The sequence below is a fragment of the Xiphias gladius genome, chromosome 11 (genome assembly GCF_016859285.1).
Source record: "Xiphias gladius isolate SHS-SW01 ecotype Sanya breed wild chromosome 11, ASM1685928v1, whole genome shotgun sequence".
Lineage (NCBI taxonomy): Eukaryota > Metazoa > Chordata > Actinopteri > Istiophoriformes > Xiphiidae > Xiphias > Xiphias gladius.
The window spans coordinates 28482759-28503336 of record NC_053410.1 but is presented as its reverse complement, the minus strand read 5'-3'; the positions used below and the strand labels follow the sequence as shown (position 1 = coordinate 28503336).

The following is a 20578-nucleotide window of genomic DNA, read 5'->3' as shown; positions in this document are numbered from 1 at the left end:
TTTGTCATTGTTCTTGGCAGAGTTATGCTCTGTACTGAGGGCAATTCTAGTTTATGACATTTTAAATAGGAAAGGGAGATCAAAATTAGTTATGCGTAAATTAACAACTAATATTTTTAGTTTGTTTATATATGGTTGGTAAGTGTCCATGTATACGTGGGATAATACCCTCCAGGTTTGTATGTTCATGCAGTGGTGTAGCACAAAAATGTGGACCCTATATTGTCCCCTTCCTCTTTATATACATCTAATGTCACGCCTGTACAAATAACTAAATCAACCCACACATCTGTCTATCATGGAAGTATTTCAGCCTCTTTTGTCAATAAGGCTGAAACATTTTTTTCTGTAACAGTTTTTCAGGACTCGGATCATTAGATAAAGGTTGAAAGTCATCTTACTATGGCCCCTACACTGAAAAAGGATTACTGTATTGCCGTATTTCATAATAAAAGACAATCAAATAAGACCTCACTGGAATCATGTTTTATTTACAGAATTAAGGTAAATTACTTTTCAACAAATGCAGCCCAGTCTATTGCAACATAGAAGAAGCAAAATCAAATTTCTGGTATCCCCAGGCACAAATCCATAGATATACAAAACCTGAGATTTAAACCTGAAAACTCAGGATTAAACCCTGTTATCACTCTCAAACTCACTGACTGACTTAAGTAATAACTTAAGTTATTAAACTTTCTGATGCTGCTTAAAATGTATTTCCATCAGTAAACTATTCATGTTTCAAAAGTTATTACTTGACAAGCATTGTCAATTACAATCGTCTTAAAAGTGTATAATATATTATACAGTACTTAATCATGCCGTGATGATTACACACACACACACACACAGATCCCTCTTTTTCTATATTTGTGGGGACCTGTCATTGCCAAAATGCTTTCCCTCGCCCCTTATCCCAACCCTTGCCTTAACCCTAACCTTAACCCTAATCCTAAAACCAAGTCTTAACCTGCAAACAGCCATTTAAACTTCAACTTCATCAAATACCTCCAAAAGCTTAAAGAAAACAAAATTTCTCCTTTCAATATTAAGTAATAAAATGACTTAAAAGCCAGTGGATATTTACTGAACTCTTCCTGCTTCATGTTGGTTTCAACTAGCAACAGTAAATACAACCGCTGTGTGAGCATGGCTCGTGAACAGGCGTCAGAGATTTTGGCCATCCTGTGTCCTCTGTGTGCCATGCACAGTTGATCATGCACAGGTCTATTACTTAGGTAATACACAGTCTGTGTAAATCGCAGCATCACATACACATGTTAAATATAAACCATTGTGATACTAATGTACGTTACATCTGGTGTTTGTCAGTGCAACAGTCTGAAGGATGATCTGAGTTTCACCTTGTTACCTGTCCTTTGAAAACTGGGTCTATAGTTGACGCTCACAGGTGGCCACTTCTGTGCACTGGAGCATGCGTTGTTTGTCGTGCACGTCCTTACCCCCCTGTGTAAGTATATACATATACAGTACATTTACTGTATATATATACACACACATAAACACACACGCACACATAAACACACACACACGTACCCACCCAATGTCTGACTGAAGATTTGTTACAATGTTACATAACGACATTAAACCTTTCTGAAACACTTCTAGCAAGCTGTGTTCAGAAGAACTTTTGTCTCAGCTGCTTTCCTCATGGTAGCTTTCTTTCTCTGCTCATTGGGTAGATAGCCTACATTTACTTCTTTTTTGAATGATACAGTTGCTTCAGATTTCCCCGAAATCCTCACCTTTAGCGCAGTTACAGTGTTTGCAGTCAAACTGCTGGAGTGGAGTAAAACGTTAGCACCTCTCAGAGGGGGGCTGCCCCTCAGAAGCTCTGATATTCAAGATTTAAGAAATAATCTGTAAACACCAACAGTATAAGTTTACTTGTCATGTTGATAAAATAAAATTTCAAAATTACGGTTAAAACTGTGTTTTAAATCAAATAATTGAGGGGCCCTCCCCATGTTGGGACCCTGGTGAGTTTTTTCCACTATTCCCCTGACTAAGATGCCCCTGCATTGATGATTGCAATAGATTCTATGGAATCAAACCACCCTCTGCTTCACAAGGGGTGGATCTTAGCCCCCAAATCATCCATTACAATCATGGAATTTTCAACTTGTCAGGTATTGTACCTCACATATATGTATAACACAATAATTTTACATATAAAAATAACATACTTACACTTATAGTTAATAATTTAGGTGCTATGGTTATACAAATTATACATTAATTATTATTATGATATTTAGGCTTCTCAAAGCCAAACTAAAGGTGTGTATCCGACCCAAACTGCAAATCAATCCGGACTGAGCCTTGTGTCACATGCAATGTTATGTATGGATATATTTTCTTGTGTTTGAGCCTTGATTGAACATTATCGAACATTTCCACATACTGTAAATATTAGTAAACCTTCATGTACTTTATGTGCCAGTCATTGCAGATTTTTGAGACTACACCTGTGTCTATGTGTGTGCATGTGTGTGTGCTCTTTGTTATTTTCTGTGCGTGCATTCTATCCAAGAGGTGCATTGTTATTGTCATGACAAGTAGTTGTAATTTTTTCAATGCTGTTTCTACTGATAGCTTTGATATAATTTAATTATATTAGATAATTGCAGGCAGTGGTGAAAATTGATGAGCCAGTCTGCTTTGAGGCAATCCTAGTTTGTGTACCTTCATTTTTCAGGTATTTAATTCACTGGATTCACCAAAAATAGACATCTGGTTATTATCTCTAGAACTAGGGAAAATTAATTTCTAGAAAATACATCGTATTTCACTGCTGCAATGTAAACGAACCTTACCCTATTAACACCACCTGTCTTTCAATGGTTTGTCTTATCAGTAATAATCTGATGAGACAAAACACATAATTCTTTGCTTTTTAGACTGACATCCATTCATAGAAATTATATCTTATGAAAGTGAGGACAGCTGAAATGGAAATATTTACAAATGTACATTGGATTCCTATTGCATTGAAAATATAGTAGATATGTCCTGTTTGTGGTTGTGGTGGTTTATGATGATCTACTGTCCAGATGTCCACACGACCAATACATTACTTCTTAGTACTTAGTACACCTTTGACAATAAAAGACATAGAATGGGAGGTAAATGTTTCCCATTTTCATTCCCTGCTCTAACCTTCTTTTTCTGGTTACCCATGAATTACCCCTTTATTTTTCAATGGCAGCTCCACATCATGTCAGACTCTCTCTCTCTGTCCGTGTTGCTGTCAGTTCCTATGAGCAGACAGGCTTGTGTTGTGTTTGGGACACACAGAACAGGCTGAAGCTGAAGCCGTCTGACTCACAAGCTCTCGGCTGTTGAGAGAGAGAATGTCACTGCGCATTGGGTTGCTTTCATGTTACACAAGGGCATGCACAAACACAAACACACACACACACACACACACACACGAACAAAAATACATGGGTAAGGACACACACATACACACTGCACACAGATAGTACACACACAGAGCAAGCCAAGCAAATCCCAAATACACAGTCACACTAGACTGAGGCTATTTTTAGCCCGGCCACTCATATGCAGACTCATATGCAACAGGAAACACACATGATGGCTGTGAATGAATATGTAGCATATTTTGTCATGCTGTGATTGGCTGCTGCTGTCAGACAGTGATGAATTTTTTGGTGTCACCTTTGTTGGGTCAAGGGTGGAGGGACAGAGTGGTGTCAAAGTGATATTTCACTCAGCCTCACTCTGAGCATGTGTTAAGTACTGGATTCCTCATTTGATTGTTATCTTTTGTTGAACTTGAGTCATTCCAAATAATTGAATCTGTATGCCTGAAAATACAGGTTTGGCTGCCCCTGCGTGTGATCATTAGGAGTAAAAGCATCAGAATCTGTCCTAGTTCTGAACAGATCCGGTCTGACTTTGTTCTAAATATTAGACATGTTTGACATGCAGAATGAAAAGCAAGGGCAAAATCCCAGGTAAGTTGCTGTCTGCAGTGATGTCCAGCTCTTTCCAACATTTTTGACTTGTATAAACAGCAAAGAAGTGCAGTTCCTGTCTGATTTTGTAACAGGCCTCAATAGCACATCAAAATCCCCAAATTCCCTCCACAGGATCACAGGGTATATCCCTCTCCCCTTAACTTCAAACAAGTTTCCTTCACTTGTTTCTTTGGCTTGCATCTTCATCACTCCCACATAAAATGCAAGGAGAGAGGAACGGGGGACACACGTCCTTTCCTCCAAACTGTCATCTGAAGTAACCCTTTGTGATGCTGACAGCACAGCTGGATCAGCTGTCAGTCTACTTTAACATGTCTTTAGCAACTTTGATAGTTTAATTTGTATTTGGCTATATACCCACTGTCCAAATAATAATAATGGCTCACAGCTACCACAGTCAGCGCTGCAATTTTTTTTCAACCCTCTCTTTGTGATTAAATATATTTAAACTCTTTGAAAAACATCTGCATATTTAATAAAAACCTGCATCATCCTGCATTTATATTGTGCTCCGATCAGTCACACAACAGTATAAATGGACTTCAGTGCTAAGACATTGAATGCACATGAACCATTTCTAATAGCAGCAACATTCTCTTTAAAATTTAGTAATTATTTGTATCTTTATTTATTGATTTTTGTAAATTAATTATTTAATAATTCAGATAATAATAAGCCAGATGTTTTAGATAAAGGGTGGATTATGTAAATATCTCTCCCTCCTCGCTGCTCAGACCAGAAATAGGAGCACTGGAACAGCCTCCATGATGGCAGACCAGAATGATTTCCAAGGCACCATCAAATAAATGTCTCGGCATGTACCCACGGCCGATGATATGAAGCCTAAAGGTATGTTCAGATAGCAGAGGTGATTTTTCATCTAACCTTATCAGCCACTGGACATATTTGCTAAGACAAAACACAAACTACTACACAAAAACTTTGTTTTTGTATGATAGCACAGACAGAATAACATCATGCAAGAACCACTAATATGAACAGATTCATTCTTATGTGGGAATTTGAGCACTGGAACATGGACCGATTTCTTAAAACTAGATCACTATTATATAGCCAGGGAAAACTGACAAAAAGGTTTTATATTGCCTTACTGCTATAAAGCAGACAATTCCACAACAACCAGAATGGATTGCACACAGTGCCTGCACATGCTGCACCTTTTATGAGTACCTTCCTTGAGGCTTCCATTGGTGGTGGTGTGTTTTTATGGAAGAAAGGCAGGAAGTTCATTTCCCAGGCTAGTGACCTTTTTAGCAGATAAGCTGGCACTGACTAGTATTATGTCGCTTTGCCAAGGCTTTTTTCATTAACAAGATTTTTTATTCATCTCAGAGTCCAGTTGTATCATACCTGTGTGTAAAGGATCACAAAAAAAAACTGGAGTGAGGGATGGAAATCATGGCAAATTTACTAAGACATGCAAACAAGCCAGAATACTGTGAGAGCACTGCAGCAGACAGTCAACAAACTTTTGAGTCTGCACTGTCCATTTCACCTTGGTTTGGGAGACAATGGTGGACAAGGGGATAAAAAAATAAAACCTTCTATCCATATGGACGATGAAACCAGGACCTTCTTGTGCAGAACCCCAAAGCTGAATGTCGCATTCTCTGCTGGCACTAATTTGTATTCAGAAGTCGCAAAGTACAATCTAACATTCGCTGAGGTAACTAAGTCTGATTTATCAAAGCTAAACATAACCGACCTATATGTCAGTGTGGGCACACAGAAACGTTACCGTGTCATCCATCAGTGCTGTAACTGCCGGCCTAAACACCGTCCACTGCCCTGCACAGGAAGACAGTGGACGAACGAAGAATCCAGTATCCTTTTCACCAAGCCCCCAGAAGTAATAGAAAAAAGTGGCGAGGTATGTGGGATTTTGAATACGCTAAATACCCAAGTGAATTGTTGCCTGATGCTATATTGGATGTCCGTTGTATTATATGATTCAAAGCAAATCATTTTTTAATCATTATGCACATTTGTAGTTACCCTGTACAATCGTGTTTGTAATAGTGACGTTATAGTATACCAGGGTCTAATTTCAAGGTAATTTGCATATAAAGGATTGCTGTTGTAATTACATGGACAATATTTCAATTATCTTTTGTTCTGTTTTCAATAGACCTCCTCATGTCCTATTTCACTTGGTGAAAATCTTTCTGGTGAGGGTTACCCACCACATCAGAGGAGAATGATGGTGAAGACTGGTGCAAAAAAAAGCCCACAGTGCATATGTTCCATAACCATCCTAAATCAGTTGCTGAAGCAGAAAGACTTGGATTGGACTATGTATGGTAGTATATATGTTTATTTTTACTGTCTGTCTTAATAAGGAATCTCCTATTTTACAAGCATTATCATGCTGGAAATAGCCCTTAGAAGATGGTAAACTGTAGCCATAAAGGGATGCACATGGTCAGTACCAATACTCAAATAGGCTGTGGCATTCAAACCATTATGTTTTTGTCTGTTGCAGCAGGACTTGAAGCTCTGCAGGGTGAAGTTCTTCTGTTAACTTTTGGGGACATTTTTGTGAATGAAACTTGTCTACAAACAAAGCAGAACAGATTACCTCATGTTGCAGTTTGGGGGCATTGATTATGCTGATGATCATGTCTCAGAAACAAGCACCTTTTCATGCACAGGTGATATTCACAAGTGAAGCAAACAGCATACAACGAGTCTGTAGTACCACCAATATTTGTATGAGCAAACCTCACATAGAAAAGTAAGAGAAATTTAGAGATTACAACTCCGAAAATGTTCTCACATGAATCTCAGTGATTTCAAAACTTACAAATCCAGGAAATATTTGACCTTCTTTCATTTGACATGTCTTCACCAATTTATTCACTAATAACAATAACCTCACCTTGTATCCATTGATTATGTACGCATTGAGCTGGAAAATATGTGGGTTTCTGTTGATCATTACAACAAAAAGTGTCTTAAAAATTACTACTACTATCCCGATTTTTTTTTGTCCCTTGTGGAAGAGTGACATGTCCTGTTTCTTAGCTTCTTAGCCTGTATCTATGCTTGTCTCCTTGATTGTATTTATTTATTTTGGTTTTTTTGGTTGATGAGCCATTCCACCTTTAGGGTATCCTCCTTCGTCTGGAGTCAATATTTGATTTTTTTATATTTTTTCTCCTTTCACTGTTGTAGCATTTGTGTTTTTTTCTCTGCAGCAATCCATGAGTTCCCCAGGGATTACTTCACCAACCAGGAGCGAGCTGAAGGAGCCGTGGGCCTGCACGTCCTCTGTGTGAGTGTCACCTACAGCACTGTATATACACACTTGTTTGGTATAATCTCTTCGTCTCCAAAGTAGCCCTTGGTTTTTTCATTTGTGTAGGTTTAAATCAGTTATACTACATTGGAAGACATATTGGAAAAGGCCTCTGATAAAGAACACAGGGAAGCATAGATCAGAAAAACAGCTCTTTAATAAAACATTGTTTGAAAAATTATTCAAAAAATTCAAAAAAGGTGAATAATTACTGCTGATATTTCCTCCTACCAGGGCTTCATCAGTGCTGAGATGTTGCTTTAATGCTTTTAATGCAGCAGTAACTTAGTGTGCATGTTTGTAGTTTTGTCTAATAATATAAAAGCCATATATACTGTACACAGATACAGCACACACATATGATGTAGCTATAGATGACTATAGGCTGCAGGCAGAAGTAGACAAGCCACCATTAGTACAGTGGAAGATCCAAAAGATCCTGTCAGTAGAATAAAGGTTAGAATCTAGATCTCCATAACTTTTTCTACAAATATAGCCCAGTTTTTACAGATGTCTGGACTTCTTTTCTGTTCTATGCTGTTATCAGCTGCTCCAACAGCAAACTGAGACAACGACAAAAATGTAAAGTAAAAGCCACAAAACTCTGCTCCAAGAAATCAAATTTACTTTTCTAAATCTACATTATCAAGAAATCCTCATGTTTTGATCTTATTTTAAGCAGATTGCCGACAAAGGACCGATCATGTGCCGCAAAAGAGCAATCTTCCTACAACAATGATTAGCTGCCACCCTACATTGTGTTTCTCTTGCTAGCTTCTCATTTTTTCATAATTTCTATTAAATCATGCAATCATGGAGTTTGATTATTTAAAACATAAGCTAGCAAGTAAATCCTGCTGGACTTAATTAAGCTTGCTAATGTTACTTGACACAGCACATTGTCAGACTGTGGAGGTTGGACAGAAGTGCTATGTTCCTGTTACTTTTATCAAATCCTATGTTATTACCAGTTTCAGACTAGTGGTTTGACACTGACATATTTCTCAGAGGGGGTAGGCTGCCAACAATACGAACATCTCTCCTTTCACTGTCAATGCGTATGTGTACAGTACCACTCTGCCACCACAGTAAAGGTGGTGACACTTGACAGTGCGACACATAAATCAGCCATTCTCTTGCTGAACTAATTGTAACCTGCAACCTATGTACAATTTAAATTCTAAGTAAATCCTCAAATAAAAGAGAGTATTCAAATCATGGCCAACTTGAACAAATAAATGCTGCTACTCTAATAGCTTATCACCATAATGTACAATTACACAATGGTAATGTTGTTAATATTACAACAGAGTCATGTCATACTCACCACTCTGCCTTTCTACACTATAAAATAGCTGACATTTCTGAGGTAAATAATGGGAAACATCTGAGTTACACACACATATAAACAAACAAAACAAAAGTGAAGCTACACAGTAAGCTGGCTGCCAGTGTGGGGCAGAAAGTGTTTAGCAAATGTTGAGCAGACGCTTATGTGATACACTGACTGATTGTCTAAAGATTCAGCCACCAAAGCTCCTCTACATTACAAGCAGAGGTTATGTCATACCCTTTAATTACATTAATTCAACTGGAAGCCTAATCTGTTCATCTGTGAATTCTATATTTATGTCAACAAATAAATTATAAATAAAAACATCTCCTGAAGTGATTGTGAAGCTGTTTTAGCTGTCCGTCTCAAATATGTTTATGGTAAATATTCAAATGTTGGCTAGGGCCTTTATGTACCTTAATGGCAGAAAGATCCCGGCCCTTATTTAGAACAGGATTGGTAGCGATTTACCTTAATTTCAAATTTCCCATGTTTGTCTTTTCGGAAATAGCAACCTAATCCATAGAACAAACTGTTCATATTTTTCATACTCTTTCATTGGTAAAAAATAAAATAATAAAAAAAAATAAAAAATAAAAATATATATATATATATAGAGAGAGAGGTGTTTGTGTGTGTGTGTGTGTGTGTGTGTGTGTGTGTGTGTGTGTGTGTGTGTGTGTGTGTGTTTGTGTGATGTGTGTGTGTGTGTTTGGGCAATTTGTGTGAACTGACCTTTAAGCATTTTTAACAGCTAACATGCCCAGAGTGCAGAGAGAAGGTTCTGGGTTTGAACCTGCCAGCTGGCCGGCCGGAGTTTGCATGTTCTCCACTGTCTGGGTCTCCTCTGGGTACTTCGGCTTCCTCCCATGCAGGTTATTGGTGATCTAAACTGCCTGTAGGTGTAAATTTGAGTGTAAATGGTTGTTTGTCTATATATGTTGGTCCTGTGATAGACTGATGACCTGTCAACTCGCCCAATGTCAGTTGGGATTGGCTCCAGGAAATTATTATTATACAGTCCGATGGGAGAGAGTAGTCCAGTAACATCAAATCCAGGAGATGGAAAATACACGCAATGATTTTAGAAAATAATAAAATAAATATTGTTTAAATGACTGAAATCTTCTCAAATGGAAAGAAGCTGCTGAGGTGCCTTTGCTAAGGGACAGATAGATACTGTATGTCATAAAACAGGTGATTAATGGGGATTTGCTCAATGTGAGAACTGACTCCTGACTCACTTAATTTGCAACTCAGATTTTAAAGTGATATACAGTATATAAATCGATTTAATATATAAATTAGACAGTAACCTGCTACCTCAGAGAACATACTGGCCAATTGTACACAAAATTTCTGGCCACTAGAGGGCCCCGGAGAGGGCTTGAAATATCCCACAAGAGAGCTTGAATTTATGTGTTGTTCCTCACCGGTCTTTGTGCGTGTGTGGTTTGAACCCTGCAGGCCGTCTACATGTTCTATGCCCTGGCCTTGGTGTGTGACGACTACTTTGTCCCCTCACTAGAGAAGATATGTGAGGTAAGATAACACTGCAGGGTATTACTGAACCTCTACTGATCTTACATTAACACACAAGCACTCGCTTAGTAATGCTTTGTGATGGATAGCATCTTGAACTGCAGCTCCTGAGAGGGAGCACCCAAGCAAGAAGAACCCTTCTGAAACAAACCCCCAGGGATTCCCGAGGGGGGGGTTGAGAATCCCAGACAGACGGACTAATTGGCAAAGACCCAAGCAAACAGACTATGAGTGCAGTCTGTATTTGTGGCAAGGTGTCCAAAAACCTGACAGGTCTGAAGATCCATCAGGCTAATATGGCCTGCTTGAGGCGGGAACAAGTGGAGCAACGCGCAGGAGTGGTAGCTAGTACTACAGGTTCTGAAGTGCTGGCTGCAGAACCTGATCAGACGAAGGAGGAGCCAGGCCCGGAGTCAACCCAAGGAGGAGGAACCTCCAAGCAACACAAGTCCCCCCACAAAGCAGGAAGTCAGAACGGCGTCGGGTGAAGTGGCCTGCCGCTAACAAGGAGTGGCTCCAGTTGGATGAGGATGTAAACAAGATCCTAGATGTGACATCAACAGGAGATGCTGACCAGAAACTCCAGACTATGTGCACCCTCATAATAAACATAGGCGCACTTCCAAACTGGCAGGATCTCAAGATCTGACAGCAACATCTGTTCCTGGGTGCAGATGGCCCCTTCAAGGGCTCGGACAACTCATCTTATGGGCAAGGATGAGTTTCATACCAGCCAAGTACAGGTCTCCGGTCCTGAAGAAGGGAAGAGTGGTCGACCGATTCCGCTTTACCTATGGAGGGACATGGATTCCAACGGTGACAGAATGACTGGTCAAGTGCCTGGGGAAAATCGTCGACAGTTCTTTGAAGGATACAGCTGCACTTCAACAAACCAGGAGCGATTTGACAACCTGGCCCAATGCAATCGACAGGTCAGGACTTCCAGGAAAGTTCAAAGCCTGGATGTACCAACATGGAGTTCTGCCAAGGTTACTCTGGCCCCTTTTAGTCTACAAGGTGCCTATGACAACAGTGGAGGCACTAGAGAGATCCATCAGCCAGTTTCTCTGGAGGTGGTTGGGGCTCCCTCGGTCCCTATACAGCATTGCCCTGTATGGGCATTCCACCAAGCTGCAACTCCCCATCAGTGGCTTGTCAGAGGAATTCAAGGTCACTCGAGCCAGGGAGATCATGATGTACCGATATTCCTCTGATGCTAAAGTAGCCTCGGCAGGCTTCCTCGTAAAGACCACGAAGAAGTGGCAGGCACAGGAAGCTGTTGATAGAGTGGAGGCACGGCTGCGGCACAGCATTTTGGTCAGCAATGTGGCAGTTGGAAGGGCAGGACTCAGCAGTTTTCCCAAACCTCGCTACGACAAAGCCCGTGGGAGGGAGAAGCGTCAAATGGTTAGGGATGAGATATGAGCAGAAGTTGAGGAAGAGCAGTGCAGCGAGATGGTACAAACATGTACAAACAAGGCGCCTGGACTAGGTGGGAGCATGCAGAACAGCGTGAGATCACCTGGTCAGAGCTCTGGAGGGCCGAACCATTGCGCATCAAGTTTCTCATCCATTCAGTCTATGACATTCTCCCAAGCACGGCCAATCTGCATTGCTGGGGCGTGGCAGACACTCCAGCATGCCAACTGCGCCAGAAGAGAGGCACCTTGGAGCATATCCTCAGTTGCTGCCCGAAGGCATTGGGGGATGGGTGATACCGCTGGCGCCATGACCAAGTTCTAAGGTCTTTGGCTGATATAATCAGCACAGTGATTCAAAACAGTAAGAGTCAACTTCATCAGATCTGGGGGGAAGGCACAACATCGGCCTAGTTCCTTGGGAGGGCTTCTTGCCACTGCACAGGACTGGCATTTCCGAGTCAACCTGGGAAGGCAGCTGAAGTTCCCAGAGAACATTTCAACCACTTCACTCCACCCTGACACGGTGTTAACATTGGAGTCTACAAAGCGAGTGGTCCTGCTGGAACTTATTGCCCACTGGGAAGACCGGATTGAAGAGGCGAACGAGCGCAAAAGGGCTAAATACACAGAGCTGGTGATAGAGTGCAGGAGCAATGGCTGGAGAGCCCACAGTGAGCCGGTTGAAGTTGGATGCCTGGGCTTTGCTGGTCAGTCGTTACAGTGAACTCTCAAGCTCCTTGGAGTTAGAGGACTGCAGTGCAGAAGAGCCATCAAGAACATCCTTGAGGCTTCTGAAAAGGCCTCATGGTGGCTGTGGATCCGGAGGGCGGATCCGTGGAGTAGTGGGGGACTGATCACCTCCGGCTGGTTCGCCCAGACGGGGGTGTCTGATGATTAAAGACACCCTATGACCCCAGGTTTATCACTGATGACGTGTCCAAGTAGCTACTGAAGGTGTATTCCAGAACTGTTATGAATGGATAACTTTCTTTCTTTCTTTTTCTGTCCTTTTTCCTTTTGTTCCTTTCTTTCTTTCTTCCTTTGTACTCCATCAGCGTCTTCATCTGAGTGAGGATGTTGCAGGAGCGACCTTCATGGCAGCAGGCAGTTCAGCTCCTGAACTGTTCACCTCTGTCATTGGTTAGAAGCACACACAGACATGAACACAAACATACATTTGCATACATACAATCACACATCTTTTGAGGGAAATTTGTTAACCACAAACCAAGTTAATGTGACCAAAAGTCAGATTTTCTGTGATAAGACTGAACTAACATAACTTTATCTTTCCATATGTAACTTTAGCTAAATGAATGAAAATGAGAAAATACACAGATCTACAGTAGTTTAAAATACTACAGAGTAATCAAACACTGTGTCGTATACAGTTGTATTCAAAAGTTTGGGTACCCCTAGGCAAATTACACATTTTGATGATTTTTGAAGTGAAACAAAATAAATACAACCCCAGCAGCAAACACACATTTTAAAAATGAGCATTTCTTCAAATTAATGCACTGCTACTTTTTATTTTGTGAACTTAAGATAGAAAGAATTATGAATAGAAAAAGTAAACAATATTGAACACTATTTTGGGCAGAGTACCCAAAAGTTAGGGAACTCTGCTTGAGGTTACAGTTAATTGTAAATGCTAACTGATTATCACTCCATTACCATTAGCAGGGCTAATATAGCAATCATAGAGGCAAAACATTGTGGATCAGCTGGCTCTTTGACTAAACTTACATCTCAGAACTATTTCAAAGTCAACAAAAAATCCAAACCAAACAGGATTAATCAATATGTGGTAATCGTTTATTGTGTCCCTGGTGTATAGGAGTGTTCATCACTAAAGGGGACGTCGGGGTCGGCACCATCGTGGGCTCAGCCGTCTTCAACATCCTCTGCATTATTGGAGTTTGTGGGATATTCACCGTACAGGTACAGTACACAACACACACTTAACATTTTAGTCACATTTTTCAGTCAGTCTTGTTATATCTTGATAGCAACTTTTCCATCCAAATTTTTATCAAGCTTTGAACACTGCATCATTAAGAATTCATCCATGAGAACAATGAAAGTAAAAGCACCAAGTAAACAAATTAAGGCCACTTTATACATGTATGTAAAACATATGTGGAAAGACAGATGTTGTGCCAAGTCTCTGGCAATGTTTATTCTTAAAAATATATATTTATGTTTCATTTTCTGCCTCAAGCAAGTCTGAAATATTTTGCATTATGCCTAAGTTGATGTGTTCACATTAAAAACAGTGATTGAAAACAACAGTGTCATCACTAGCATTTATTTTGCAGCAATAGTCTGTGCAGTAGAAAGTGAAAGCTGTCCTGTTCACTGCTATAATCCCACAAGGAAAAGAGAAACATACTTGAAAGATTTTTTTTTTCCTATTTAGATTACAAGTTACATAAATCCCAAACAGACATACACACACACACACACACTCAGAGAGGTTGGTTTATCTTGTTAGTAGTGCACAGCAGTGAGTACATAGTGGGATGTGTTACTCAACAGGACAAAAATTGTAGTTCAGTGTCTGCATGTTTTAGCATCGTTTCACTCCTTCTGTCTATGTGTGTGCCTGTCTCCCAGACAATTCGTCTTTCCTGCTGGCCTCTGCTCAGAGACTCTAGCTACTACACACTGTCTATCTCTGCTCTAATAGTGGTAAGGACCAGCTTGATCAAACATATATACAATCATATAAATGCTGCAAATACTTTTTAGATGGATGATGTTCATCCTGAAGTAAGGTTAGAGTAAAGTATAAATGTGCCTCATGGAAATACAATGAATGTTTTCAACAGCTGTACAGATACACATGCTCAAGGCTATGATTTTTCACTTTTCTGTCATTTTTCCCTTCCTTTCTAAAGTTCATATATGACGAAAAAGTGGTTTGGTAAGTCCTATTTATAGAAGTATTGATTACGTTGACTAACACCTACAAATGAAAATTTATAAATTAATACACATGGTAAATTATGTTTTCCAGGTGGGAAGCTCTCACGCTGATACTGATGTATTTTGTCTACATTTTGATCATGAAGTAAGTATGATTAGCCTTAAGTTTTGATAACAAAGTTAAAACACATTATGACTTTTCTTAAAGGATTGATGTTTATTGATTTTATCAAACTAATGACACTTTAAAACAAGGGTACCCAACTTGTTGCTTGTGAGCAATCTGTCAAAGTATTTCAGTGTACTATTGTTAATTTTTAACCAATCAGAATGCTCTCCTAGAGTTAGGTTTGAACTAATTCAAAGCGGTTTTCATTGTGAAGCAAGTACTGGAAATGCATTGTCATTTGTACTCAAGCTCTGCAGTATATCCATTGAGTGCATGATTTTTCATAATCACATGGGTCAGAATGGATTATCAGACTTCCACAATGGCTAAAATTTTGGTTCTAACATGGTTAGAAGTGTTGATTGTCAACTGGATTACACAATGTCTGTTCCAGGTTGAATTCCCATGTTGTTCGTTTTCTGGAGAGGAGGAAGAAGAGCTCGTCCAGTTTGAGGAACGGAGCAGCCAGTAAGGCTGAACTAGATGATGGCTGTGATGCTACAGCTGTTCTATTGAAGAAAGGTACACTTTTGTCCAATTTGGAGCTATCCTAATGTTTGTACTGTATGTCACATTATATTACAATAATACAGGTGCTGAAATGCCTGTTCGCTCTTTAACCTGAGTAATCATAAAAATCTCAACTCAAGGTCCATTTACTAGCTTTGTTCAGTGCTTTCAAACACATCTTACAGTCTCCTTAAGATGATGGAGACATCTCTGTTGTCATTAAATTCTTGTTTAGAAATTACATGGTGTAGAATGCATGGGCGTGTTTGTTAGTGGTCGTGTGTGTGTGTGTGTCTTACAGCAAACCACCACAGGAAGCCCTCTGTGCTGATGGTGGATGAGATGCTGTCAGCGTATCCCCATCAGCTGTCCTTCTCCGAGGCCGGCATGAGGATCATGATCACCAGCCACTTCTCCCCCAGAACCCGCCTCACCATGGCCTCACGAATGCTCATCACTGAGGTAAGGACACACACAGGTGCACTTTTGATGGAAAAAAGAGAAAAAAAGATTGCTCCCATTTCTAATTTGAAAGAGACTGCAGTGTGTTTTTCTTAGAAGGAACAGCGAGTCAGACAACCTCTTTAACGAGGTAATCTGGTGCTGCCAAGCAGCTTGAACATTGAAGATGCCAGGCAATCTAAACAAGACAAAGATTACCAGCAATTTATTTTATTCTATTATCGTACAGTTCTCAATGACTAGTCAAAACGTGATATAGACACTTGGTCGAAAAGTGTTATTTCATCTAATTTGCTAGTTTACTAATGCAAATCACATAAAATCTTTGAATCCCTGTAATTGAAGCAATTGCAGCAAAAATACCTTTCTGTGCATTACTTGCCCTAAGTCCACTTGACATCTAAGTCTCAAACAGATCTGCTCTTCTGATGAACTTTTATGCGCTGAGTTTTGAGAAAAAAAATCTGAACCCAAAGGGGAAGAAATATAGAAAGTAAGATATCTAGTAAGAAAAATGTGTTTTCTATGTTTTGGTTTCACTGGGGCACCCCATGTCTGTGCATTAACCTGTAAGAATGCTGTTTTTCTGTCTTTGTAATGTACAGTTTGTTATTGTCAAGGACAAGGATCCCCCCCGCACCCCTGTGTAATCTGTCACAGGGGGGACATCTGATCATTTTTAAATTGGGATAACAGTGCACAAATGGGGATAATAGTCTCTTCTCAAAAGCATTCTTGGTGTTGCACTTTTGTTTACACAAAAAGTAACAGATAAATACAGTATGTATAAAGAATGAAAAACAAGAGCCTAAAAGAAGGAGTTTAAATAATGCGTGAAGTGAATGTACTCGTCAGATTGTTGGTTTCAGACACATACAAGAATTATCAAAAAATATCAAATGCATCTCCCCAAATTTCAATGTTGAAAATGTGTAGGAGGATGGGGTTTCAGACATAATTTGGCAAACCCAAAAAAAACTTTTTGAAGCATACCACACCTTTTACTCTTTTAAACCATTTTTAACAAAAACATTGTCTGTCATGTAAACTACAGTTTCTAGAGCAAGTTTGCTGTTTGTGCCTCTGTGGCCTGTGCGTGCTCAGATGTCACTTAGACTGGACTAAAACTGATTTTGATCATTTTCTTAAATTTTAAAGACAAAATGAAGTTGATTCCCTTTGTGTATACTGTATATCCATATGTCACATAATTCTTAAAATGAAATTAATATGAGCAGTCATAAAATGTAGAAATGTATATACGAATGAAATTTAGTATTTAAGGTGGGATCAGGCTATTTTGATCAGTGAAATATGTGCTTAACCCCTCCTGCTTTTGGGTTTTTGTGTATGAATGTGCATGGATGTGTGTTCATCATACAGAGGCAACGTTTAATCAACACACGGACTTTGACCAACGGTGACTCTGATGTTCCAGTGAAAGGAGGAAGTAGGCGGGGCATAGAAAACGGGCTGTCTGGGGCAGAGAGGGGTGTCCTCATTCACCACGATGACCGAGAGGTGGGCAATGAGACGGAAAACGAGGACAATGAGAACAACGAGAATGACGAAGAGGAAGAAGAAGAGGATGGAGAGGGACCCTTTGTACCCTTCCAATGCCCAGGTACCAACTGGAGGTGGATCCATGTAGAATGTGTTTACATCCATTTATTTTGTGTCACCTTTGTTTAAAGGAACAGTTCAGCATTTTTGGAACTACACTTACTTGCTTTCTTTCCAAGAGAAATTGGAAAACCAATACCACTCTTATGTCTCTGTGTTAAGTTCAGAGCTGGAGACGGGACGCAATTAGCCTAGTTCAGCATTAAGACTGGAAGCAGGGGATGACAGCTAGTTTAGCTCTCTCCAAAGTTCAAAAATATGCCTATGAACACAAGCTCACTAATTAACATACTTGTATCTTGGGTTTTTAATCTGTACGAAAACAGAATTGTAAACAAAACAACTGGTGGTTTTAGGGGCAGTTACATGCAATAAATGTTTCTTGAGGGATTGTCAGATATGGTGAGTGAGCACAGGTTTTAGCACAAGGACAACTCTAACAAACCCGGAAACCTCACTGTAACAAGATTCCAGTACACTGCACACTGTGTCCAGCTGTTGTTTGCCAAGAAGTAGCTCCACCCTGCAACTCTCCCTAACACAAAAAAATGTAGTTTTTACAATTTTATTTATGCAGGTAAAACAAACAGAATATGCAATCACTGAGCTTTAGTGATGTTAGTGGTCATATTTTTGAACTTTGCACAGAGCCAGGGTAACAGTTTTTCTCCTGCTTCCAGTATTTGTAAATATCCTGTCTCAAGCTCCTTACTTAACCAACAGACATAAGATTGCAAAGAAGGAGAATAAGCATATTCTCCACAGTTTCGAAAAATTCCTTTGATGTTTGGTCTTTATAGTTACGATTTGTAGGTGTGAACATTTGGGGCCATCAAATAAGTCTGTTTTCAGAGGTTTTAAAACCACTGTCAATAGTAGTATTGGTTTTTAGTACAGCAGGACAATCATTTTTCCCAAAATGCATTTACAGGTTGTTGAATTAAACTGAAAGTCGCGTACAAAATATGTATCCCAGCTAGCTTTCATTTTCACACACTGCTTGAGTTTCCACCTCACCACCAGACTCTGATGCACTTGTCAACCAGAGCATCGGTCTCCATCTATCAGTGCATTCCTAACCAAATCTTTCAAACACTGCTAAAAGCTTTTCATAATGTCGTACTACATATGTATTTAAACGGGTGAAACAAAGAAATTTAATCACAAAAAGTGAAACAAATAAATTGCTGGTAATCTTTGTCTTGTTTAGATAAAGACATGAATCATGTGAGTAACACTCCAAAAGCAGAACCACAGCTCTGCTTGCTGTGTATCTTTCAGTGTTTAGTAATTTATCCATTTTCATCAGTTTATAAATTCTACCCTCATATGATTAATCTTATTCCTGCAGGTTTGCCTTTTTGAAAGTACTGTACTGTACACCAATCGACCACAACATTATAAGAGTTACCAGTTTTAAGCGGTATACACCCTGCAAAAATGCACAAGATACAGGTACATAAAATTCAAATGCACTCATGGATACAGTTGATCACATAAACAAGGAAGTGTAAATGTAGTGTATCCACATTTCATACTGACTACATATGTAGTCAGAAATAAACTTGCTAGACAGCAAATTATTCTTAAGGATGCACAGCAGTGTTTACTGTCAATGTCAAATGATATTTATAGTATGAGACGACATAATAATCATAATAAGTCTTTTTACCCTTCCTCCCTCTTCATTAAATCCATGTGTCTCAGTATAGGCACAGTGTAACACTGTATCATGACCTGTGTATTTGCAGTGGGTGTGTTTAACAAGCTAAAGTGGCTGCTGGCCTGGCCTCTGTGCCTGCTGCTGTACTTCACTGTCCCCAATTGCTCCATGCCTCACTGGGAGAACTGGTTCATGCTGTCTTTCATCTCCTCCACGCTTTGGATTGCCGCCTTCTCCTACATCATGGTCTGGATGGTGAGAGATGGGAAGAAAAACAGTGGAGGGCAAACAGACAGACATTTCAAAAAACACTTTTGTCAGTGATATGTTATTCTGCCGTAGCCTGTGTAATTATATTATTTTTAAGTTAATTATAATTGCCAGAACTTTTTTATATCTCTAGCAGTAAAATAATGTGGAATTAATAATGTACCCTTTAGCCAAATAAACAAGGATGAGAAAATTGACTCACATGGAATGAAAAAAAGACCAAACTAGAGCAGGGAGAAGGTCTGCTTCTGGTAGAGGAAGTACATTGATGAAAATAAGGGCAATTTAGAAACATACTGACAAATGCAGACAAAAGAGATGATGGGAAGAGACTGCATACAAAATCAAGATTAGTGTTATTATATTAATTTATGCCCATGAGGAATGCTAAAAAACATTAAAAGTGTGAATTGGGATTGCAGCTTACAAGAAAGCAGCAGCTGGTAAGCTAAAACTACCTCCGCTGCATTGTTTATCACCACCACTGCTGTAGTCTAGTCTCTACCATGTCTTTTCGATGGTATTTGCCTCTTTTGTTTACTACAAGCATTTACCAGAATTGTCTACTAAAAAAAACAACTTTAGAGACATTCAGAGGTCCCTTAAAATTAAGAGTACTTTCAAGTCAAAAAATAGATTAAGCAGCTGTCATTCTTAAAGCACTCAATATTTTTATATCAACAATGGGTCATCTGAATACAATATGTTTAATGTTAAAGTGTACGATCGGAGACAGTTGAGTTTAGCTGGTAGAAATTAGCTGCAGACATTAGCTTGTAGACCATTATTAGCAACTCTGCAGTTCTCCTCGACTATGCAGAACTTTTTATTATCTTTCAGCTCATTGTTTTAATTTTATGACCCCAAACTTTCCAGTTTTGATTCAGTCACTGGTCTCATCAACCTTGTTTACAGCTGTAGGGAGCAAAAAGCAAAAAATAATAGAACAGAACTAAAAGGAGAGTGAATATTGGACTTAGATTCACCAGGTGACCAGAAATGCTAATGCCGCTCTGTGTCTGCTGGATGAGTAAATGGGCAATAGTTTGCTAACACATTAGCCATATGATCTTTTCAAGACCATGATATGTCAAATATGTATTGACTGTTTTAAAGTTGACATGGCTAGCATGTTAGCGAATTACTAAATGTTTACACACCGAGCAGACATTTAGCATCATTTGCATTAGCAAGCAAATGCTAGCTTTAAAGCTAGCGTTAATTTGAGAGATTTTATTTTTTTTGCCACTTGGGGGTAGTGGAACAAGCTGTACGTATAACACTGACATATTATCACCTGATAAAGA

At 39.4% G+C, this 20578-nt stretch overlaps 1 protein-coding gene across 1 annotated transcript in view; it reads left to right on the top strand.

Moving 5' to 3' along the window:
- The window catches only part of LOC120796111 (sodium/potassium/calcium exchanger 3-like), a 122702-nt gene that overhangs the window by 90610 nt on the left and 11514 nt on the right, over window positions 1-20578 (top strand). The window contains exons 3-13 of the mRNA XM_040138501.1: window positions 7247-7323; window positions 10148-10222; window positions 12699-12783; window positions 13484-13587; window positions 14263-14337; window positions 14547-14572; window positions 14666-14719; window positions 15138-15265; window positions 15555-15715; window positions 17099-17339; window positions 19090-19256. Coding sequence (XP_039994435.1) covers window positions 7247-7323; window positions 10148-10222; window positions 12699-12783; window positions 13484-13587; window positions 14263-14337; window positions 14547-14572; window positions 14666-14719; window positions 15138-15265; window positions 15555-15715; window positions 17099-17339; window positions 19090-19256 — 1193 coding nt within the window. The remainder of the gene's footprint in view (window positions 1-7246; window positions 7324-10147; window positions 10223-12698; window positions 12784-13483; window positions 13588-14262; window positions 14338-14546; window positions 14573-14665; window positions 14720-15137; window positions 15266-15554; window positions 15716-17098; window positions 17340-19089; window positions 19257-20578) is intronic.